This window comes from Meriones unguiculatus, chromosome 12, assembly GCF_030254825.1.
Source record: "Meriones unguiculatus strain TT.TT164.6M chromosome 12, Bangor_MerUng_6.1, whole genome shotgun sequence".
Lineage (NCBI taxonomy): Eukaryota > Metazoa > Chordata > Mammalia > Rodentia > Muridae > Meriones > Meriones unguiculatus.
This window is the reverse complement of record NC_083360.1, coordinates 39,772,408-39,797,324: the sequence shown is the minus strand read 5'-3', so window position 1 is coordinate 39,797,324 and position 24,917 is coordinate 39,772,408. Positions and strand designations below refer to the sequence as shown.

At 43.8% G+C, this 24,917-nt stretch overlaps 1 protein-coding gene across 7 annotated transcripts in view; it reads left to right on the top strand.

Annotated features, from left to right (window-relative positions):
• Positions 1 to 24,917, top strand: part of Grb10 (growth factor receptor bound protein 10) — a 121,674-nt gene that overhangs the window by 82,566 nt on the left and 14,191 nt on the right. For all 7 annotated transcript variants that reach the window (XM_021647179.2, XM_060365687.1, XM_021647175.2 and 4 more), the window contains exons 6-11: positions 13,978 to 14,134; positions 20,488 to 20,603; positions 21,367 to 21,435; positions 21,777 to 21,914; positions 22,545 to 22,655; positions 23,662 to 23,760. In XM_021647179.2, the coding sequence (XP_021502854.1) occupies positions 13,978 to 14,134; positions 20,488 to 20,603; positions 21,367 to 21,435; positions 21,777 to 21,914; positions 22,545 to 22,655; positions 23,662 to 23,760 (690 nt within the window). The remainder of the gene's footprint in view (positions 1 to 13,977; positions 14,135 to 20,487; positions 20,604 to 21,366; positions 21,436 to 21,776; positions 21,915 to 22,544; positions 22,656 to 23,661; positions 23,761 to 24,917) is intronic.

Sequence of the window (24,917 nt, the reverse complement as noted above, 5' to 3'; positions counted from 1 at the left end):
ACAATGCATTGTGTCATCTTTCCTGGTGCCTTCTGAGACCAGAAGTATCAAGACGTAGACCTAGCTAAAGTTCAGCTTGATTTCTGGGACCCCATCCTAAGGCAAATTGTAGCTGCCCAACAAAGTCTCGGGACTGTCACTAGAACGGAGACAGGAATGCCCATGCTCAGTGAGACAGTCAATGCCAGTACCCCAAGACAGCCCGGCATAAGACATACCTCAGCTCATCCTGTGTTAAGAGATGAATCCTCTGCTTGGCACACCCATCCCTTTTCCTCTGACCTACTGCTCACTCACATCTCTCCAGGGAGGCCCTGCCTGGTGGCCTGACTCCTTTGTACTAAGAGGCAGGCCCAGTGTGTGGAGGGTGAGCCTGAGCTCATGCATTAGGACAGGGCTCATGGCCCTTTCAGAGCAGCAGCACCTCTGAAAGCTTCCATACCTTGCCCATCGGAGGAGGCTGACATCACTGACCCTCACTTCTCAGGCGAGATGTAACATTAACTCAGCACATAGGAAAATGTAGATGCAGTTCTAGCCGCTTCCTATATTTACTAGAATACCTCATGCCACGGCTGCCACTATGGGTGCTTACTTCATCTTCTTCTCCTCTTGTGGGATAGAGCAGACCACCAGAGACTGGTCAAATGTTAGCCAAGGCTCAGGCAGGGCAAAGCCACTTTGCACAGTCCGTAACTAAAATGTCAAAAGACTGGAATTTCTATTTTTTTTTAAGACTGGAATTTCTATCTAAGACCACTCACACACAAGACCTTTGTTTAAGCATGGTGCCACAGCAAATCCCAAATAGCAAAAACACCTCTGAACAAACTGAACATTCATATAGTATCCCGTTAGGAATATCCATGTGAATTTACCAAAAGCAACCAGGCAGACACCACCAGCTTGGGCGAGGGATATAGCTCTGTAGTACAACATTTGTCTATCAAGAACAAGGCTCTGGTTTGCAAAACACATTAATTCCATAGATAGGGAAATTTTGCATTTTCTCCCTCATTCTTAGGAATTCACTCGGTTTTTCTACTCAGTTTCAGAGGACCTGAAAAGGTTAGCAAGGAAAACTCAAGTTAACCTAAAGGTTTTTAAAGGTTTTATTTAAAACAAAACAAGCAGAAAATCCCGCTTTACGTGTTTTAAATATTTATTAGATATTACATATTTTAAAAATACTCACATAAAAACAGTTCCCACTGAGCCTACTTTGTATATGGCACTAAATCGCCCAAGATAAAAGTGAGGACTGCCCCTGACTGTCAGAGTTGATTGGTGGTGTTGCTAAGTGCTCAGAACCCCAACCATTACAGCCTCTGGAGCCAGGGCATAATCCCTACTGCTTGGACGACGTGACGGTACCTTCATGTCTCCGTTCGCCTCTGAACAAATGATGCAATCACAGCAGGGAGTCGTGACCTGGAGCCGACCATGTGCTTGGCTAAAAATGAGACAGGAAATCATCCCAGAAATCTCATGTGAAATCCCAGCCTAGTGTTTCTCTGCACTATAAATATCTTATATAAATTCTATAAATTTGAGAAGCCTGGCTGATTACTACAGCCTCAGATCTCTCTTATCTTGAAGGAGTACTGCAAACATGAACCTTTAAATTTTATCTTCCTGTGTAAAGAACCACCAGACTTTAGCCGCAGGAATGAGTCTGTGCCTTCTCTGCATAGGGACCAACTTGATAAGCTCCTTCTGCAGAATCCAAATCCAGCAAGGGGAAGGAGTTGTGTATGTGGGTTTTTTGTTGTGTTTTTTTTTTTTTTAACATTGGTGATTCCAAAAAAAGCCTCTTGGTCTGCTAGGAACCAGAAATCATTTTCCTGGGAAAATTGATTTGCGAATTCTTACTTGATGTTTCAACTTTAAATTTCATTAGAAAATGGGACCGTCGCCAACTAGTGAACTTTTTACCTGATTAGCTTCTGTCCTAGTTAGCTTCAGCTGTCAGCTTGACACAGCCCAGAGTCATCTGAAGGGAGGCTCAATTCAGAGATTGCCCAGATCAGATTGGCCTGTGGCCATGTCTGTGAGAGATTGTCCTGACTGATGATTGATGTAGAAGGGCCCAGCCCACGGCTGGGCAGCTCTGTCCCTAGGCAAATGGGTCTTAGCTGTATAAGGAAAGCTGCTGAGCGAGTTGCCTGCTTTCCTCCATAGTTCCTGTGCTGAGCTGTTGCCTAACTTCCTAAAGTGATAGCCTAGGACCTGGAAGTTATAAGTCGAAAAAGCCCTTTTCCCACGAAGTTGCTTTTGGTCAGTATTTATTGCAGCATCAGAAAACAAGCTAGCATGCCTTCTAAGATGGCTTGTCTTGTCATCTTGCTTGTGATCAAACAGCACTCTTATGTTTGTATTCTATTTGTAATAGAATCTACAGTTAATCCCACAGCATGTGAATGTCTGCTTATCATAGATGTGGGCTAAGCATCTCTCATCCAAAAGTGAAATCTGAAATGCTGCAGACTCCAACATGAGGCCACACGTGGGTGATTCCACCTATGCTACTTCATTAAAATATTTAAATTACTGTTTTATTTTATAAAATAACTTTTAGCATTAGGATTGGTCCACCCATGAAACACAAATTTTACATTTAGACTTAGGTCTCTTCCCCAGGTAACCTTACTGTGTATATACGAATATTCCCTAGACTGAAGAAACTTAAAATCACAAACATTTCAGGTAGGCCACCCTTGGTGTATGGGCAACTAGGAGAGGCGTTTTTCCCACAGTCCGCACCCCTGATGGTTCCTCCTGGTTTAGAACTAAGATGTCTCCTGAAATTACAAAGTTAAAAAGTCTCACTCCTTTTTGTCTTGGCTGAGGGTATCCCATACCGTGAGGAAATGTTCACTGCCATTACCGAGCCTTAAGTCTTAGTCTTCTCTTGTGGGCAACATTAATCTAAGCATAAAATAGCACTGCTGGGCTGAGACTTGCCCTTCTTCATGACTGTGCCTGTGCTGTGAAGCTTCCTTTTGTCCAGCATGTACCTGGCTTGGTCCCTACCTCCTCCTTTCCCCTGTGTCTTTGTAGTCTCTCAGACTTTCACCTCACTCCCTTAATCAGCCCGAGTAGAGTTGTAACAAATGTTGTAACAAATGTACAAATGGTAAAGAATCCCTGGAGGGAAGCAAGCAAGGGTGTTTTGAGTGCCTTCAGCACAGGGAATGTGGTAAACATCCTCCCGTAGCCATGGGTGCCAAGTCTCCACATTTCTAGGAAAGAGAACACAGATGTTGACCTCGTCTGGAAAGGTTAATAATTACATGTCTTCAGGTTCTCTAGAGAACTACATGCAAAATAACTGTTTGTTTGTAATCCACCTTAACTCAAAAGTTGTTTCCTTCTTGTAATCTCATCAGCAGACTCTGTGCTGAGGCAAAGCAGCAGTTCCTAACGATTTTATAGTGTCCTTGCATCTTGGATTCCTATATGTGAGCAGGGCATTCTCAGCCTTGTTCCCTGGAAGTATCTCTGTTCACACTTTCCTGGTGTCTCCACCTAGCCCTGGAAAGGGACCAGATCAGTGGCAGGAATATCAAAAATACTTGAGGAAAAAAGGAAGCAACATTATTTCCTTTTTTGTTTTACTTTGCAATCTAAATTTGACCATGATTTGAGTTCTGATCATTGAGCCATGGCACAGCAGTGTTTTAACAACAATAAATGTGTTAGCTTGCTATCACTAAACCAAAATATACCTGAGGCACCAACCTGTAAATGGAAAAAGTTGATTTTGACTCCAAGTTATGGAGGTTCTGGTCCAAGATCACATGACCCTCCATGGGGTGGACATGCTGCTGGCAAGCATAGCACAGAGAGGAAAAGTTCGGTACCCCAACGTCTCCGTGAAGGGCATGCCTGCAGTGACTAAAGAGCCACCTAAAACTCACACTGCCCTAATCTCACCAGCCTAAGGACCAAGTCCTGGACACATGCACCTTTTAGAGACATTTAAACTGTAACAATAAAACACTCAACTCTTTCTCTCTGCTTTTGGTTTCTAAACAAAGGGAATAAAGTACTTTAAAGAATGAAGGTGACATGTTACAAGGATGGAGGAGGCAGCTTAAAGAACAGAGAAAAAAAATAACATGTGAGGGAAGAGGCAGGAGGCTTTGAATGTGTGGTTCCAGGAGATATGTCCAGGAGTAGGGAACAGAACAGCATACTGGTCTTCCAGACCTGGTAATCCAGAAGGGTCTCAGCATCTCTTTTGTGGTAGTCCTGCCAAAAACCAGATCCTAGACATGTTCTACTGAACAGCCAGGGCTCGTCAGGGCTTTCCAGATTGTAGAAAAGTTCCAGGAAACAAAATCTTCCCTTTCCGGGGTAAGAGCCCTAAACAGAGTGCAGCTTAGTCCAAGGGGAGGTCTGCAAATTAGATGGAGGTGTGGGCCACTGTTAATTTCTTGGTTTTGATCGTTGAACTCCAGTTATATAAGAATGTTCTTAGTTATTAGAGAAAAAATCACACAGTCTGTCTAGCAGACCCAAATAGTCAGAGAAGAGAATGGAAATATAAGTAAATGGGGCCAGATGTTGCTATTTGAGGAACTCTGATGAAGAACATACAGAAAATCTGTACTACTTCAAAATTTTGTGCAAGTGTGAAATTATTACAAAATAAGATGCTAAACCAAAAACAACGAAAAGCCCTCTGTTTAAAACCAAAAATATGCTCTGTGAATTCACAAGGTGACAAAGGGACAGAAATCACCAGAGCAGGCCACCAAAATTCTCCAAGCCTACATCTTTGAATTTTTGTTCCACACCAAAACTGGATAGTCTCTATATTTATTTTCTCCCAGAACTCAAGACTAGGTTGTTTTCCTTGCCTGGAGCATTATGAAAAGCTCCAGCTCAGCGTTGGGTCCCCACCCAGGACCAAAGTGACACTTTAAAAACAAAGGGCGGCATCACCTTTGGCAGCACGGCTTCACATTTTAGGGTGAACACTTATGTGCTCCCCCACTTTCTTCCCCTGCCCCTTTTCTGAACTCACCTCCTTCATATGACATCTCTGCCTCCAACATTTGTCTTTGTGTTGATTATCTGTCTTAATGAAGTTCCATGACTCCAAAGACATTTATTGGAGGGGTCAAATCCCTAGAACCTTTAATGCCTGGCACTCAATATGTCGCTGGGGAACATCAGCTGAGGGAATGAATTTCAGAGTGCACTCCCCACCTTGTCCCGTGCAAGTGAGCCTGAAATAACTTGCAAAGTTTCAACCAGTCCAACTCAAATCTTAAATTTTTATAAAATTATAAATTACATTTTAGGTTTGTTTTTATGCTAAGTTCGATAAAATTTCCCTTTTTTTGTAAAACAAATGTATAAATCCCGCTTGTAGTTTATATTGCTGATTTCTTTGGGGTTTCTAAGTTATAAAAGTATTGTGCCACAAACTTCAGGCAGAAGTCTAGCAGCTAGAAGTTGTTAAATGATTTTTTAATTTACTTTGTTTTGCCGAGACTATTAATAGAGGCAGCTGTACTGGAATTGTACTGTCCATTGCAAAGAGCTGTCCTCCATTCATGGACATACTCACACTGTGCTCCACCCTGTCGCCTCTATAGAGATGTCTGTGCCGCTGATACTGGCCAGGCCCAGCGAAGGAACCCACAACAGCCCAGCATGATAAGGCTTTGTACACAGCACTTAGGAGTGATCTGTGGGTCTTTTAAGAGCCACCTATTCACTGGGGAAAGGACCTCAGATAAAAGGAATCCTCTAGCTCTTTTCAAATAGATAGCTTCCATCTGTCTTCAGCCAGAGACCAAAAATAAAAAATAAAGCATGAATAGCAACATTACAGTAGACTTTTTAAAATCACAAAAACAATACGTATTCACAGTAAAAGCAAAGCGTGAAACAAGCCCTACAAGAGGGTATCTAGGGCTGGGCATGTAGGTCAGTTGTCAGAGCACACACGAAACCCTGGGTTTGACTGCTGGTACTACATAAAACCCCTGTTTATGGTATATGCCTGTATTTTCAGCATATTGGGAAGTAGAAGCAGGAGAATCAGAAAGTTCATAGTAATCCTTGGTCCCATAGTGAGTTTAAGGCCAGCCTGGGCTCCATGGGACCTTATCTTAAAAGGGGGGAGGACAAGATTGTAATGGTTAATGTTCTCTGTCAGACTGACAAAAATCTTGAGTCGTCTGGGAGCTGGCCCTCTGGGGATTATCTTATCTTGTGTTAATTGAGGTGGGAAGACCCATCCACCAGGCAAGGAATGCTATGCCATATAAAGTAGAGAGTGTGAGCTAAGCATAGGGTGCGTTCACCTTTGCTCTATGTTCCTGATTATGGATATAGTATGACCAACTCCCTCAAGTTCCTGCCACTGAATTATCATCTGGAACTGTGAGCTAACATAAACCCTTTCTCCTTTAAGTTGCTTTTGTAGGGATGTTGCCACTGTTGTTAAAAATGAGATTATTCTCTCAATAAATTCCTAACTGTGGTCTTATTTCCAGAGCAGTGTGGCAATATCTGCATATCATTTTCATAGAATTGATATGCATTTTTAACTGAGCGCCCTGCTGATTAACATTTTCACTGTTTGTAACTCCTTCCTTATTACTGTAATAAACAAAGCTAAAGTGACTGTTCTTATACATATGTCTTTGATCACTTAATAGATGGGGTGGGTAGATTCCTAACAGTGTCAGTGCTGGGCTAAGTGATTTATGGTTTATGAATATACACACACACATATAAAGTCATTTTATAAATAGTGTCAAATACAGTCTGTCCCGTGGAATGAAATGTGAAGGCATGTGGTTTGGTGGGCCTGGCCCCTGGCCTGGCTCTGTTATTTGTTGCAGTCTGGTTTTAGATTCCTACCACTGGCCTCACATCACTGGGACTCTGGGGCGACAGTGGCCCAGGATGTGAAGGCAAAGGACCAGACAATCCATCATGTTGATTAGTTGTTTCTGTAGTTTCAAGAAACTCTAGAAGATGTTTACTGAGCCTGTCTGCAGCAGAGGGACAAATCAAGAAGTTTGAAGCAGTGTCATTTGCTTTCATATCTGTCCTGGAAAGCTCTTTAACTAAGAGCACCAACCAGTTGGAAGAAAGAGGTAAAATATATACCATTAGTTTTAGGTCCTTGGGCCTTCCAAGGTTCTGCTCAACAGAACCTTGTTCCCTCAGTTTAAAGGAGTTAGCACACCCCCCTGTTATTTCTTGGTTTGAATTCCTGCTTTGCTAGTCGACAGACTCATCTGCCCAGCAGGCCAGAAGTTGTCAGTAGTGTCCTCCGTGGCGAGTTTTGCTTGGGTTGCCTGATTTTTAGTACTGGAAACACAGCCGCCTTGGAGGGTGTGTGTGGTTTCAATGAAAGCATTCTGGGTTGTGTCTAGGTGTGTGACGGCCTCCTGGCACTCACCTGCAAAGAAAGGCCAATGAGTCTGTAAACTCTTCCTGAGATACTTTAGTACACTGCTTGTATAACACCCTGAGGGTTGAACCGTCCTATTTTACTGCTAAGAACATCCAGTCAGAGGGGTTGACACATAGCAGATAGCAAGGCCTAGGAACATGTCTAGGACATGAGGGCTGAAAGCCCATGTTGTACCACAGTTTCTGTCGAGTGTTGTGGATATAAGAAGTGGGCACCAGGAGAAAATAGTTACCCAGGGAATTGGGGGAATGAAGATCTGGAGAGGACAAATGGACATTTTGAGCATTTTACTCAAAATGTCTGGCTGACAAAGTTCTTGGGAAATGTTTAAGCCTAGTAGAGAGATATTTTAGCAAGGCATGATGTCTAGCAATTCATCTTAAGAAAATAAACATATGCACGAAGATATATGTTTGAAGATAATCTTAATAATTCTATAATAAGAACAAAAAGGGGCGGCAGTGGGTAGCGTGGGAGAATTCCTCATCCTTGCTGCCTTGTAAGCTCTAAAGCAGCAAAGAAGCATGATGACATGGCGAGGTGTTTATGATGCAATGTGAAGCTGCACAGCCCAGCTTAAAAGTGTGTGTGCAGTATGATTACAAATCTGTCAGGGTTTCTATTTATAAACATCTGTGCAGAAGAATGTTGTCACAGTGAGTCTGTGAACTGTCAGTGATTAGCAGAGTTTATCATAGCCTTTGTTCCTTACTGGATTTTTTTTCAGTTTGATACAAGAATTACGTCATTTCTATATAAAGCTAACATACATGCATGTCTTTACGCATCATCTTTATGCATATGTATTATTTGGATATGTGTGTATTGGTATTATATAGGCATGTTCATATGTGCATGCATGTGATTATGTATTGTGGGATCACGATACTTGAGTTCAAGCAGCCCTTGTTTTACTTAATAAGAATTCTAAAGCCCAATAATAAATAGCTGATACCAGCCACTTGGAAATGGCAAAGCTGTGAAATGCTTTCTTTAACTGAAAAGGTAAGAGTAAACGAAATGTTTTAGAACAGTGCCTTACTTGAGTAACGTTTACCACAGCACATCCTCAGAATATTTTATTTTACAAGATCTGTTTATTGTTTGTTATTATGAGCTGTTAATTTTGTGCCGTGTCTGTAACTAAACTTTATTATAGGCACACAATTAGAGAAAAACTTGTGTAACTTATAGTGCTGTCCTTTGTCCCAGGCAGCTCTGGAGCCCACTGCGGGTAAAAAGGCATTGTTTTGATTCACTAACAGAGTTTTCCTAAGTATCTTTCAGTTTTATTTGATATGACATGGTGCCGATTTATAAAAATCAGTTTTGTCAAAATAGCAGACGTTACGCATCTCAGATGAGTTAAATATATGTACACAGATAAGTAAAACAAAACCCGCTCATCCAGATAAGCCTGTCTGTTGATTTGAACCAGTGCAGGGGCATTCTTGGCCGGTGAGACCCTTTCACTGTAGAGAAGTCTTAGTTAGGACTCCAAAACCCCTGTTTAAGTTTTGAGAACTATTTTTAGTAATATTAGCACTGTCTCATTTGTAAAGGGTTTCCAAGGACTTAAAATATTCAAAAATCTTACTGAAAAGTGAAGGTGATAAGATTCTATGAAAATGTGTAGACTTTTCAAAGTAATTTGAAGCTAACAGTTGAGCAGGGTTGTGTGTTCTTAATGGTTGAAGAGCAGTGTCTGTGACATTGAATCCTGCGCTTCAGTGTCAGTCCTCAGAGGCAAACCAGCACCGTAACTTAGAATGTAGCTTAAGAAAACTCAATGGAATTATGTTCTTTTTTTACTGAAATTAATTTATCTCATCCTATTCACCCTAAAACTCCTAGGCATCAAACACTCCTCCATTCCTCTATTATTGGGTATTTGGGACATCTCAGCCCAGAAATCTTGGAGCCTCTGTGGCAGGAGGGATTAAAAGTGCTGAGGGCAGCTAGTCAGTCAAAGGGGGAAAAAGGCCAACTAGAACAGAAAGCCCTGGGTTCAACCCTCACCCCAGGACTGACTTTTTTTTTTTTTTTTTTTTTTGTCACTGGGAAAGCCCTGCTGCCTCCAGAAATGCTTCTGAAGGGGCTGGGGTGACATCTGCCTTAAGGCAAACTTCCCTCTACCTGCTTCAGCGTGGCTATTCTGCCTTTGCCCTTCCAGGCCCTGTAGTTTCAGAATAAAATGGAGTCACTGCTGAGACTCAGCATAGGATTTCCTGAGTCTCCCATGCAAGCCTTTCCTCTGATTGCAGCCAGCCTTTCCAGAAGTGAGGCCTCCAGGGCGGCAAAAACTCCATCCTCAACCCTGCAAGATCTTTGGATCTAAGGAGTTATTTAGACAAGTGATGATTAAAGACAACTCAGGGTCCAAGAGCTTTTGCTTTCAGATACCCACCACTGCCAGTTACTGTGCAGTGTCTGGGAGGAGCAGACCTCAGTGGTGCTGGGCCATCAGCCTGCACACTTCAGAGACCAGACCATCTACATAGGGACAGTTTGCACTGCAGACAGCTGGTGAGGGGGGCCAAGGAGGCACAGAGCTTCGAGTGTCCTGTTTTCTATTTTTATAAGGTGAGCCTCTGGCACAGTTTTACTGCCCAAGTCAGAAGATCTTTTGAATTCAGTAACAAGATTCCTTAGACCCCAGCCAGCAGCAGCGAGGTCTGACTATTACAGGAAACTGTGGTGAGAGTCTGTGCCAAGACTGGGAGCAGGGAGGCCCAAAAGACCCCCAAACTGTCCACCTGCTGGGGACCATGAAGACAAAAAGCCAGGCATCCCAGATTGCAGCTTGCCTCCTTCCCCCACCCCACCCCCCAGCAGATGTGCCTCAGCACTACTTGTTTCTAAACACCTTCCTTTAAGTCTGCAAAGAAAGAAGCTTTTGTTCTTTCCTCTATATGGTGAATGTATAGGAAATGACAACAGAAAGTCTGGGAACAATGGAACATTTTATTACCTCATCAGGGCCCTTACAGCAGAGTATGCAGTGGGCTAATCCAGCAAAAAAGCACTCCCTCCCCCGTCCCCTCTACAAGAGAGGGGCTCTGTTGACGTAATTGTGCCTGTTCTCTTTCCTGTTACTATTTTATTTTTAAAGCAATTAACTAGTTAGTCAGTCTGCTTGTGACACTCTCCCATTGCATCTTAACCAGTTAAGGTCTGCTTTCTAAGAATTTGTAGTGCTGGCGAAGAGGCACTTAGAGCCCTCCCCATCCCTCTACTAAGTTGTCTCTAGGCTTTTAGGCTGGCCCAACCCACCCATCCCAGGCCCGTGGACAACTAGAGATTTTCAAAGAGGCACCCTAAGAGCCAGTGTCATACCAACCCTGGAAGGCCAGTGTCACTCATGAATTTCCACTTCACAGATGGAAAATCTGAGGCTCAGAAATGTCGGGTAAATCATGAAGGGAGTTGTGGCTCCCTCTGATTCCATAGTTGCTGCTTAGAACCAGCCCTAACTACCATGCCAGAATGTCTTGCTGGTGCCACAGTTGTATGCATGGAGCATCGGGCTTTGTGTCACTTGTTGGCAAAACAGTGTTTCAGGGTTCAGATGAGGAAAGTTAGACTTAGGAGCTACGTGGCTGTTGGGATGGAACTATGGGTCTCCAGCTTCCCCACCTCCCTCCAGTACTGCAGATTCATATGTGCCCTGGATAATTCTCCCTTCGAAAATAGCTGCCAGTATTATGGCTCTTACCCTGCTGAAATGTGAGTTGCTGGGGCCCCAGAACGGATCTGCTTGAGAGAACCTTCTGTGTCCACCTTGGGTAAGCAATGAGGGCATTCAGTGTGCCTAAGAGGCCCAGGCTGCTCCCAGAAGCTCTTGGCCCAGGTTCTTGCACAGACCTATGAAATATACAACCCTTACTTGATTCCTTAATGAGCCCCACCACAGCTCAGAGGTCTGCTAAAGGGGCAGATGACAGTGTGGCACAAAACGCTTCATCTAGAACCCTCCTTTAAAAGATTCCGTGGAAGGACGTTGGAGCTGCACACAGCCTTAGCTTTGTGCCTTATATATTTGCTACAAAACGTCCCTTCTGTAGCTTCCAACATTTACCCAGATCAACACTGCTGGTATGTGTAATGGTTTTTCCAGAGTTCTGTCTTGGAGGTTGTTTGGCTTGCGGGCAGCAGGCCCTGTGGAGTTTGGGGAAATAGCCAAAGAATGGTGTGTCAGTTAGAGTCTATAACGGGAGGTGTGTACTTTTCTGTCTGTTCTCTGTCACAGACTTTGGGGTTCAGGGGGAGGGAGACAGGGCTCAGCCTTTTGCCCATCACGTACTGCCCTGCCCTGCCAGCCTGGCTTTTTGTGGGAATCTCAAAGAAGTGGAGATAAACCTGTGACAGAGTACGTGTTAGCTTGTACTGCCCAGACTATATATAGATTGGGGGAAGGGGGTGGCTGTGAAGCATCTGAGGGAAAAAGAGAGAGTTTAAAGAAAAATGCAGTGGGCTGAAAACAGACTTTGAAACGTGGAACCATGGCTGATCTGGGCAGGAAGAGTGGCGAGTGGACTTGGGGAGACATGAAACACATACTTCACCGCCACATAACTTTCCTGGAGGAGACAGTGTTTGCTGTAACCACATAAATGTTTCGAAGCTTAGGAAAGGAAGACCATTAGGAGACCGATCTAGGGAGTGGAAAGCTTCACTGACTGAGGAGGCCCCTGCACACTGAAAACCAGAATATCAAATGCATTTGTACCTTCCAAATTTCTGTTTCTTTTATGTTAAAGCATTTTAGAAAGAATGTTCCTGCCTAGAGACCACAGACATATTTTCTTGATTTGAATTAAGTGTTAGTTCCTAGACTGAGTCAGTCATGTGAGCTGTGTGTAGGCATCTGCTTTGCCGGTAAAGGCACACTTTCACTGAGACATAAATTCCAGAAGAGGGAGGGGTGTTTTTCTTTAAACGTGAAAGTGGGTTTGATAGCAAATCCTGAGATTTTTCTAAGTCAGGGAGTGGCAGAGGTAGAGAGGCCCTTTGGGTTCCCATAGCTTGTCTGGCATACAGAAGGACCCTCCCTGGTACCTCTGAAGCATCTGCACCCACACCTGAAGTTCAAAGGGCTGCCTTGTCCTTTGGTAGTAGGGGCCTTCTCTACAAGATAATGTAGATACAGCTTCTAACCCCGGGCCACAGCACCCTCCCCAGTGCTGGTACTGACTCCCCTCCATGTTCCTCCCAAGCACATGAACTGGCAAAGGAGCCAGAGAACTGGGTCACTGGAAGGAGTTTATCAGGACGAGCTAACAGTCGGTTGAGGCTAATGGCAGACTCAGCACTGAAGTTGCCACTGATGGCAGTAGTTGGGGACAAAGATTAGTGAAAGGTTGGTCTGAATCAAGAAAACACACACGCTCTCCAGCCTGAGTGGCCTGATAGGGTTTCATTGCCGGGGGGGGGGGGGGGGTTGTAGACAGTCATGTTATGTATGATTGATATTGTCATCAGCCTCACCCCCGGGTCTTCCTGCAGAGAAGTAGAAGAGCTCATGGGGCAGTTACATCAGTCCAAGGAAAGGGCGTGATTAGGCAGCTGGAGTGGCTTAACTCCTACCTTAGAAACAAGTAAGATGGTGGGCAGCCAAGCAGGCAAAGGCAGCCTTGATGAGGGCAGAGCTGTCCAAGACTATAACCCTTGCTGGATGGTGGGAGCCCAGCCTCCTAGGGCAGATTGGGAAACACCAGAAACAATCTACCAGGCAGTAGCCGATCACAATTTAAAATGCCACCCTATCCCTCTGACTGCTTTATCCATACTGTTGAGGTAAGATATTTGGTAAAGTATTGCTGTTGTGAGATTTTATTGTGTACTTGGTTTTGTTTGTTTAAATACAAATCACTGTTCCCTAAAGATTGCGTCCCTATCAACTGGAGAAGGTAGCATTTTTTTAATCTCCCAGATTTTTGCTGTGCCTTTTCCTTAGGAGCTATTTGGTTTTCATGGATTTGAATAGGACCTGAAAAAACTGTAGCTTATGTCCAGTATTGTAGAAGAAGGGCCACACAATTTCATGTGCTCCTTTTCATAAGTCTAAATGTTAGCATATCCCTAATTCATTTATCTCAGCTTCCTCCTAAGCCTTGGGAATGGTGAAAGGTGTAGAGGTCACAGGAGATGCAGGCCCCGTGGGCACTAAAAATGGAAAGGAAAGAGTCATCACAATTTAGGGGAGAAGGAGGATCAACTCAGACATTTGCTGAGTTTGTTCAAGTGTGAACTGTCCAACCTAGAAACACCAGTAGTGTTTTAGTGAGTTCTGTTATTCCCTAAGCCAAGCCAGTGGCCTAGCTGTGTGCTATCTGTGCCTATGAGGCTCCCTGGTTCCTTCAAAGAGGAAAGGGAGTCCATAGCCCTTGACCCACATCTGTGGAGCCAGAAAAACCAATTGTCCATATGTTGAGACACTCATGTTCTTACTTTTGTTTTATTTTGTCTGTCTTTCTTTCATGTAAATGCAGAGTTGTTTCATCTGTACTTGTTCTATTTGTATGTTGCAGGATGTCAAAGTCTTTAGTGAAGATGGGACAAGCAAAGTGGTGGAGATTCTAACCGACATGACTGCCAGGGACCTGTGCCAGTTGCTGGTTTACAAAAGTCACTGTGTGGATGACAACAGCTGGACTCTGGTGGAGCACCACCCACAACTGGGATTAGGTAGGGGACTGGTTTCCTGGCTTGGGAACAGCACCTGGGGACTTCAGTGTGTGATCAAATGGGTATGCCACAGCCAAATATAAATGTCACAATTTCCTGCCACATTGTTGCTCTCCACTCCTTCTGGTCTCTTGCTTCCTCCAAAATTTCACTTCTCTTCCTTCCAAGTCCTCTCTCTCTCTCTCTCTCTCTCCCCTTGGGTTCTCAAAACAGTAACTTCCCAAAGGCTTAGCCTGGGTGATAGGGTCTCTATCCCTTGATTCTTCTCTGAGACATCCAGAGCCCTGGGGGGGGCTTGCTGCCCACCTTGTGTTGGAGCGCTTGACAGCTGCTCATCTCAGCTTAGCTCCCCCTGATGATAGGAAGAAGAGAGCCATGGTTCCTGTGTGGTAGGGACAGGGAGTCGAGATAAAATTAAAAGGAGTCTCTCAGGAGTATACCTACACATCATCTTCCTGAGGTGACGCCTACACTGTGTGTGCATGTAGCCACAGGCATGTGTGTGTCTGCGTCTCGCCTACAGAACAAGAGCATATTTTATTCCATAGAATATTTGAAGCGATGCCATATTTTCAGAACTTGCTACGGTGCACTTTTTTTTTCCTCAGTTGGTTCATCTCAGGTAAAAAAGCTTTTCAGACTTTCATTTAAAGTCTTATTTGCATGAAGTCTGAAGCCTGTAAAATCATATGCAGGTATTTAAAAACAGAATTTTCACTCAATTAAGCAATAATTTTCCCATGTCTTCTATGTTTCAAAAGAGATATCAAGTTTCACAGTTTTAAGTTCTTCTTATAACCCTTTTGAAAGATTAGTGAAGTGGATTGCAACCCCTGGCTTAGAATATTCATTGAATTAATTGGCACTCTCCCAGCAGATAGCATACAATTTCAAGCATAGGTAATGTGATGTGAGTTTGAGTTGCAATTTCCTACCTTTCTTTGGACTTTTAGATACCTGTAATGCTCTGGAGCAAGCAACTAGAACCCTTATGGGTTGTTGTTTTAGTTACTTTTCCCATTACAATGACAGTAAAAACTTAAGGAAGGCAGTTTTGAGGTGGTGCAGGGAGCTTACTGTTTGTGGATTGAGTCTATGATAGTGTAAGTTGTAGCAGCAGAATTAACATTTCACCTCAGTGAAGAAGAAGAAAGGGATGGGTGCTAGCTCGCCTTGCTTCCTCCTTTGAGGTCTGGACCCTACTCCATAGAATGGCACTGCCCACATTCAGACCATGGATCTCCTAGCTTAAACCCCTTTGGACACCCCTTCTCATATTATTCCTTAAGGCATGTTTCCATTGTGATCCTAAGTCCAGTCATATTGATAATGAAGATCGGAGCCTTTTCCATTCTCAATACCTACCTTCTGCCTTATTCCTTTATGGGCTCCTTAATGGGTGAAATAGAGGGTCACACTGTTCCCATGGAGATGAATAACTCCTGTCAAACTCTGAGTGGACCTTACAGTGGTCTACTGCGGCCATCAGCAGTCTCTGCTAACTCAAATTCAAGTGTTTCCCTTTTGTTTAAACTGCACTGTGGCGGGTCCTTTTTCTAGTGCACAGTACTGAGAAAATGGAGGCAGATCCACATGCAGTTCTTAATACGCAGGAGATGGTCTGGAAACGTCAGTTCAGGGGTTTCTTACCAGATCCCTTGGTTTCTGGCCACCAAATAGTAAATAAGTCAGACGTTAAGGCTTTGGAAATAACCACACAAGGAGTGCCTTATTTTGAGGAAGTTAAAGGGGGGGGGCATCATGCATATAGAGCCTTCATAGGGTTGTATTTCTGTGGCCCTTTCTTTGTTCTTTTCTCTTAATCAGGAATGTGTTTAGCATGCTTTAAAACAAATAGTTCTTCATCTTAAAATCATGAATACAGACAAATTAATTAAGTAAATTTACTTAATTTAATTAAGTAAATTAAATCATTTTAAAAGAAACAGGAACCTTCAGGTTAAAATTTGGATTAGTGAGCCTCGCAGGGCCAGAATCTAGAACTGGATGTGTCCTCAAATGTTTTTTCTCAGGTGTCTTTTTCCAAACCAGTTTCTTTCTTGTAGGGGACAAGTGAAACACATTTTCCAACAGGACTATATTTTGGAGAGCAACCCCAACACAAGCTCCATTTCTTTTCTGCCTTTCAGTTCTCTCACTTCTGTCCATGTGAGGAGTGTGTGTGTGTGTGTGTGTGTGTGTGTGTGTGTGTGTTGATTCAAACTTATCACTTAATTAAAAACAAAACAAGCGCGTAGCTAATTAGCCCTGCAAAGGAAATCCTGTTCCTGCCACAGCCCCACAGCAGTCTCTTGTCAGCCATCCTACTGGTGGAAAGCCGTGGGTCTCTGCGGTTCCTCCCAGAAAGCCCCGCTTACATCCTAGCCTGCCCTGCTGTGGATGGCTGAACCACAGGCTTGTGGGAGGCTCTTGGTAATGGATGTTGCTCTGGGGTGGGCTTCTGGGTCCTGGCCTGAAAAGTGGGGCCTCACCTATGCTTAATGTGGAACCACCCTGCCCCACATTCCTGGGAATCACCGTCTCCATGGAAATGATTTTCTTAGGCAATCCTATATTGAGTCTTTTTATTAGGGAACAGAACACACAGGGAAACAGTGTTTGTAAGTCTTTCAGGCAAATCCTAAAACAGATTATAACCCAAAACTATGACAGCTGGGAGCATAAGGATATCATTCTGATAGTTTTAGTTTATATGTGACCTCATATTAAGGTCTTCAAAACAATTACTGTGCTGATCTTAGCCACTGATCTACTGGAAACTTAACAGTATCACAGTGTTAAAGTGGAAACAGCCGCAAAGATAGCCTGTATGAGCTGCCTCCCTTTTTGCTAGACGAGTCTGTAATTATGTAATGTATATGCTTATACTGCACAGTGTATACAGTATATATGTAATATATATAATGTATGTGTATATGGTTACTGGTCATCTAGCAGACTGATGGAGCAGTAATAGTGGTGTTCCTGCCCTGTCTGCCTTGTACCCATGAGTAAGAAGAGGTGAATGCCTGTGAGCTAGGAGCTGGTCGCCCTTTTCAGTCCCCAGTGTCCTCTCTCGAGGGCACCTGTGTCAGAGATGGCTTCTTTCACAAAGTCTTGCAGTTTCTGGGGCTGATTCTCCAGTCCTTCTGTTCTTTTATTTGCTGTCTTCCTGATGAGCACTTCCCACAAGCCCTACATATTGGGGATTCTTCAGCCTCCTGTGTGGGAATAGTAGGTGATAAGTCCAGCTAGTGTGCTAGCACAGCATAGACGGGGAAATCCCGTCTAAGCATGTGAGCTGCAGATTGCTAGAATCTCCCCTTCCAGAGCAGTTTCTCACGGTGATAGAACATAGTCGTCCCACGCACATGGCAAGTAAACAAGTGACTTTTTAAAGACATTTGGAAAATTTAAATGTACAAAAAACAGCATTTTGGTGCTATCCTCCCTCACACTTGGAAGTGGGAGTGCACTGTGGGATCACTTGGTACCAGGACATTCACAGCCCCTGACAGGCTGCAAGCATCAAGCAGGAAGGGTGCAGGTCTGGGGAACTGGGGCAGTGAGGGTAGGAAGGAGACGGTCCCACATGTCCCGCACAGCTCAGTAACTGAAGAGTACTGTGGCTTGTGTGAACTAGGCAGCACTCCAAGGAAGAACAGTGACTCTGAGGGCCGTTTACAGCCTTGTGTTTATTCCAGGCAGGGGTCTCTGTGCTCTGAGCCCCTTTTGATCCTCAATGCTCAGGTGGAGCCTGCTGTGGGTTGATGTTTTGTAGCTCCCTGACCATTAATTTGAAAACGCCGAGTGATACCTTTTCCCCATTAAAAATACACGGATAGAAAGAAGGCTGCTGGCTGTTTGGCGTCAAGCTGACTTAGACAGATTTCCTTGCCAGTGCCATGATTCGCAGCAGTCAACCAGGAGGCCTGAGGCTTTCTACCAGGTGGGAGGGGCTGGAGATCGTGGCTGAGCCAAGTGAAAGGCTGCTCTGAGCCTTGGTCTGTGCTCTGTCCGACTGGATATCTCCCTACCACCCTGGGCTGGACAAGCTTCTCCTGAGGCACTAACTAGCTGTGTACTTTAAAAAGTATAATTTCCCTCTTGAGTTGTCTAGTGTTCAAGCCTTTCTTTCACAGAGTGAGATAATGATATAGATGCTGAGCATAGTTTCAGAAATTTGACAAATAACAGACGGCCTTTGAAGAATCTCCACTTCTTCCACACGAGCACAAAGTAGTTTAAGAATATCCCAAAGAGCAGCAATGGTCCAGTTTTACTCAGGACCCCTGAAACAGCAGGAAGTTCACAGGCAAAGCCAGCAAGTAACATTTTGTAGGCTAGGGCTATGCCTTAGAGTCATTCCACAGCAGCCTGAGGCCGTCAGCTCTGAAGCTGTGAGCAAGGGCTCAGCAGGGCTTCTCCACTTTTCCCGCTTACTGAGGAAGGAAACGAGAGTTGACACTGCAGCTGGTTTGCATGAAGAGCCACAGTGAGGCCCCTCTGGGGTCAACAGACTAGCAGCGGGAAAAGCATGATCCTTGAGGGCTGCAGGGGCCAGCTTGGCAGTCGCTGGTTACCTGAAACCACAGTGGGGCCCAGTTCCCCCTGCCTCCTTCCCCAGGCATCAGGCCCTCCCCTCTGTGTACGTGCAGTATGTGCAGCTTCGCCAGGAGCTCTTCCAGGCAGCTGCTGTTAAGGATCAGAGCTGTATAGACCCTAGCAGCGGTCTTAGCTGGGAAGCTCCCCACGGAGCCCTTTGTGCCTCCTCAGAGTTCTTTGGAAAGCACAGCACTTTTTGATTTAGAGCTAGCCACTACATCCTTACTTGGGCGGCTGTTACCTCCCTGTTTTACTCTGTGTTTTAAAATGTTTTATTTTGTAAAACAACCACCTACAGGTTATTGGGTTGTTGAGTTTTGTTTTAAGCTTGTTTAGAATATTTTCTCTGAGTAAAACTCCTAATGGAATGCGCTGATCTGTTTTTGGATCCGTTTAAAATGAATGAACTTAAGCCTGGCTGTCTTCTTAAACCATGCATCACAGTTTTAGTCAATGCTTAAGTTGTATGTGGTTGTTCACATATGTCTTGAGTAAATATAACCCTTGTGTAAACATAAGGGTTCATGTGTTCCAGGGAGAATTCTCCCAGATAGAAGTAAATGGAAACTATTCTAGGTTTGCATCAAGCGTGGCTTTTCATTTTCTGTGAGATTTGTGGCTGCCATGGGGACAAATCTGGTTTTAAATATGTTTCTCCCAAGATGTCCCCCTCTTGGAATATTAAAATGAAGGCCAAGAATGCGTCAGCCCAGAATCTGCTCTTGGTAAACTGAGGTGGTCCTCGTAGAGCAGTGCCAGTAGCCGCACTTCTTTTCTGTGAACAAAAATTCTTTCTCCCAATTCTGAGACCCTTTAAAGTAGCTTTTCCTAAGCGTCTCCCTTTCTTCCCAGGTGCGACTTCTCTGGAGACTAAGCTCTGGCAGCATGAGAGGTGGGAGGGATTTAGGATAGAACTCCTGTGTTCCCTTAATCTGCCTATGCCTGGCTGGCGTCTGGTCACACACTTAGCCTGGGGTGGACTTATTGATACAGTTTATGCCGTTGTCTGAGGTGGTTAGTTCTGTGTCACTACCACCTCTATTATGGCCTTTCAGGAGTTCTGTGGGAGGAGCTCTGATCTCCATTCCAAAGCAGAATGGCCCAGCTCCTCTGAGCTGTTTATTCGTATCAGCGGGGAGCAGGCTGAGTTCTTGAAGCCGAGTAGAAGCAGAGGTTCAGAGACAGGACTATGCAGCCTTTCTGGAACCTTACAGGAGGTGTTCTGAGTGGTGCACATACATCACGCACAGTGAATAATCTGTGTGAAGAATGTTCTTTTCTTTGCCTTTACACATAATCCAAACGGTACATCCATGGTATGGCCAGTGCTGACTAGCTAAGTGTGAACAGTGAGGGTTTTGTACATCCCGTGCTTACGGTGTCTTGTCCACAGCTGTCCTGGTCTTAATTTGTGTGCCCTCTGCTTTTTTATGCCCTGCCTCTTGCAGGTCCCCCTTGCCGGGGGTCTTTGCCTTTGAGTGTTTACCCAGTTGTAACAGTTTATTTACTGCAAGAGTTAAAATTTTGTAGTATACGGACAAAATCATTTGTGAATCTCTCAGTAAGGTTGTATCAATTCCAGGAGTAAAAGAAATACATACATGTCAGTACTAGCCTGAATTTTGCATTTTATTGAATTTTAAGACCTCTTTTACATATCGGTCAGCAAATTCTCAGTTTGTAAAGAGCAGGTCTCAACCTTGTAAAGTTTCCCTGTCCCATCTTACATGTGATACTTCTCCCCACAGAGAGGTGCCTGGAGGACCATGAGATTGTGGTCCAGGTGGAGAGCACCATGCCAAGTGAAAGTAAATTCTTGTTCAGAAAGAACTATGCGAAGTACGAGTTCTTTAAGAATCCGGTGGTAAGTCTCTTTCTGGGGTCAGAGTTGGACTCCTGAAATCTTAGAAAATGTACTTGGGTAGAGCAGAACCTGATTATCAGATGGCTAGCTGAGATTTATAGGCACAAGGGCTTAAGGAGCTGGGTCGCTATCTAATGAAGCAGGCTTCACACACAACCCAATCCTAGCTTCATGTCGTGGAGACTGTCTCCTTCTTCAGAGGGTAGGGATAGTCACACTGAAACAAATTGATCAAATACTCAGCAAGTAGCAGGTAGTCTGTGGATTATATGTTGGAATGAATAGCAATCACTGATTGGTATGCTGACATCAACTCCTTGGTTGTGTTTTTTTGTTTGTTTATTTGTTTCATGCCTGCTTTTGGGGAGGTACTTGTCATGTGACATAGTAGGGAAGTGGGTTTTATGACTTCTAAGCCTTTGGTCTTGTCGTGAATCACCAGTATCCACTTCTGGTTTGATCATTTCACTTGAAAAGAAAGAAATTTTATATTTCTGGGTATTCCAGCTGAGTAGGCTTTTTTGAACAACTGCAGTCACCTTGTTATTTATTTGGTTGGTTGGTTTTGGTTTTCTTTTGGTACTGGACTGATACAAGTTTTGATTTAAAAAAAAAGAGAGAGAAAGACTTTTTTAAACTACAGACGATCATGATCATACGTGGAGAATTTTTAATGTCATTCTCTATAATATATGAAATAAATTTGTCTGTATTTAATATAGACATGCCATCTGTAACACACTTGTTTTTCCCTGTCTCTCAGAACTTCTTCCCGGACCAGATGGTCACTTGGTGTCAGCAGTCCAATGGCAGCCAGGCCCAGCTTCTGCAGGTAATAAGCAAAACTAAGCTCTTGTGGAAATAGACTTCCTGGAGGTTTAAAATAAGCAACAGATCCCTGAAAAGTTCCTTTTTCTAAGGAAACTTACATTATGTCCACACATAATGTAAATAATGGAAATATTTGCTTCTCTCCATTTCAACACTAATATGCTGTGTTCTACACAGTACAAATTTTGCTGGGATTTTAAGAAGTTTGAAGGAAGAAAAGTGTGTCTGAATACTCTCCCCAAAGTATGTTAATAATTTAGGAAATGTCAGCTCTGTGTAATAATATAACTGCTTTTATTATGTGCATATTGTTTAATTTAACATTTTGTTTTTCCTTCACAGAATTTTCTGAACGCGAGCAGCTGCCCTGAGATTCAAGGGTTCTTGCAGGTGAAGGAGCTAGGACGCAAGTCCTGGAAGAAGCTGTATGTGTGCTTGCGCAGATCTGGCCTTTACTATTCCACCAAGGGGACTTCAAAGGTGAGTCCTATAAGAAACACTCCACTTCTCCCAGCACTAGGTATGTTTTCTGTGGACTTGGGCTTAATTTTAAAATGCCCCTGAACCTCTTTTATGTTAGAGTTAACTTATTAATTGGCAGTTTATATAATGGTTATATGCAAAGGGACCAGTGTACTGTCTACCAGAAACTGCACGGCAAAACACAGCAGCTCCTTCATTACATCGCTCTTCTTCCTATAGGATGCCCAGTGCTGGATCCCTAACGTGGGTTGAGTGCAGACCCTCCTGGCTGACTCAGTCAATGCAGGGACATACTTCATTTTCATAATTTGGAACTTGGATCCAACCTGGCCGTAGGATAGGTGCTGGATTGCTGTCCTCCATTCATAAAATGTGGTTTTCCCTCTGCTTAAGCAAATTTTAGGAATTGCATAGTCATATAAAATAAAGTGAGTCTATTATAACACACAGCTGCCATTTTTAGCTCATGTTACTATAAGGATTCCATGCTGTCATTTCAGTTTTGTATATATAATCAGTGGGAAAATACAAGAGATGCAGTGACTATAGACCTCAATAGTGAACTTTCAGCACTATAGACTTTTCCAGCAAATGTGACCTCACATTTGCTTGACTGCTATTTTTTAGGAACCCAGACACCTGCAGCTGCTGGCTGACCTGGAGGAAAGCAGCATCTTCTATCTGATTGCTGGAAAGAAGCAGTACAATGCACCCAACGAACATGGGATGTGCATCAAGGTAGTCATAGGATGCTGCCTGTAGGCCGGGGCTAGGAACTATGCAGAGGATCTTTCTCCTGCCCAGTATTTGATTGTGGGTCCTTTTGCTTTAAACAGAAACCGTTTTTTTTTTCCCCCACTAGCCTTAGTGTGTTCTTAAGATCTGATGTTTTTTAAATAGTCCAGAAAGTAGACACATGCTCTGTGGATCTCTCAGTGGACTCAGTGACATAAGGCCAGGTAGCTACTGGCCTCCTGCACTGGTCACAGCTTTTATGAGGACATAGTAAGGAGAGGCAGACTCTTGACCTGACACCTGATTATCTGCAGCTACTGAAGGTATTGCACTGTCTGTGTGGGCTTCTGGTCATGAGGCTTGACCACAGCACTGTCTATCTTCTGTGTGTGTGAGAGAGAGAGAGACAGACAGACAGACAGAGACAGAACACTGGCTCATGGATGTATATATGTGTGTGTGCCTGTAGTCAGAACAGACAGATGTGAACATGTACTCATGTACATAGGTGCAAATGCATGCTTATATATATATGCACATGTACAGCACAGCCAAGGCCGTGTTCCTTTCCTCTTGGTGAGGTTGTGGCAGTTGGTAGTAGTGCCAGGGCAGCACCAGTAGTAGTGTGGCAGCGCGCTTGCCCTAGTGGGCCGGCTTCTCTCTAAGGACCGCTTTTCAATTGCATGCAAGTTCAGCTCAGGGTATTCCTGGAACAGTCTCATCACTTGGCCACATGGTCTTGTCTGTCCTCCGTGACTTCGGGGACAGCAGCATACCCCTACCTTGGGCCTCTAGCTCCACCTCAGCCCACTTGCAGTGGTGTTGCTGGTCTCAACCTGGACTCCCAAACAGGTGGTGGCTAACCTGGATAAGGGACACATATGCTCTTGATCTGGTCTCTGCTCAGGCAACATCCAACAGACTGCCTCTGGCTTGAGGGCAGCCGTCTCTAGCACGGGGTATATACTTACTCCTTGTTGCACTGGTCGGGTTTTCATTTTTCCTCTAGCCAAACAAAGCGAAAATCGAGATGAAGGAACTGCGTCTGCTCTGTGCTGAAGACGAGCAGATCCGTACTTGCTGGATGACAGCCTTCAGACTCCTCAAGGTATGTGACTGGAGGCTGCAGTGGCTGCGTCTCACGCAGAACAAGTGACTGGATGTGGGTCCATCCTGGCACAAAAATGCTATGGTGTTTCTACCAGAATCGGTTTATCAACTGTAGTTGTACTCTTCTCTGTAAGATCTCAGCATTAAAAAGGGTAGAGCCAGGTTTTCTAACTTGAACACTTTCAAGTAGTGATGAAAACTGATTCTTTATTGGCTAAAAGGGGGAGCTCTGTGCCCTGTCTCTCTGCCCACAAGATGCCCCCAATTAGTGGAGATAGCCAAAAGTGCCTCTAGACAATTCCAAATATCCTCTGAGCATCGAGGGGTAAGGAATTTCCCTCACAGTAGACAACTTTCAGTTCTAAGCCAGTTCAAAGTCTGTCATCAGCGTGACAAGACATAAGCCAGCCATGAAAGAAATACTTTCTATGTGTTAAAATGATGAGATTTCTAGGTATAGTACACATGCCTAGAATCCAGGCAACTCGAGGTAGAGGTGAAAAGATTGTTGAGTTTAAGGCCAGCGGAGACTTCATACAGACCCTTTCTAATAAATAAATAAAAGGTGAATAAATAATAGATCAGTGTTCTAGAAAAACTATAGTATTAGGATCCTTTGTGTTTTTGTAGAAGAAAGAAGTAAAACCCAAAATATGTATTTGACTTTGTGGTACAGGAAAAAAGAAAACTTAGTGACAGACAGGTGACCCCACTAAGCAAGTGGGAATAGATGCTAGAGACAAAACTTTACATTTCTGTATAGGTCTGTTTTTTGTTTTATCTGAAAATGTGTATATGTATGTATTTAAAGGCAACAAAAGAAATAGAAAAAAAATGGTATTATATACTAGAAAATATTGTATTTTATTAAGCTGGTGATACATAATAACTATAATAAGTAGACTTCAGTTCTTAACCAATGTACCGAGAGTCAAAACTGTCACATAGCTAATCTTAGGAGAGGAAGTGGGCAGAACTGACGGTGACAGCACTGATTGGCTTTATCATTCTGTTCAAATCATGAGATCTTACACCATAGTAATGCTAACATGACACCATTAGCCTGTTCTGAACATTCGTGCCTCTGCACCCAACCTCATGTGCTCCTCACAGCAGCTTTGTGTCATGATTGTCTCATTCACAGGTAACAACACT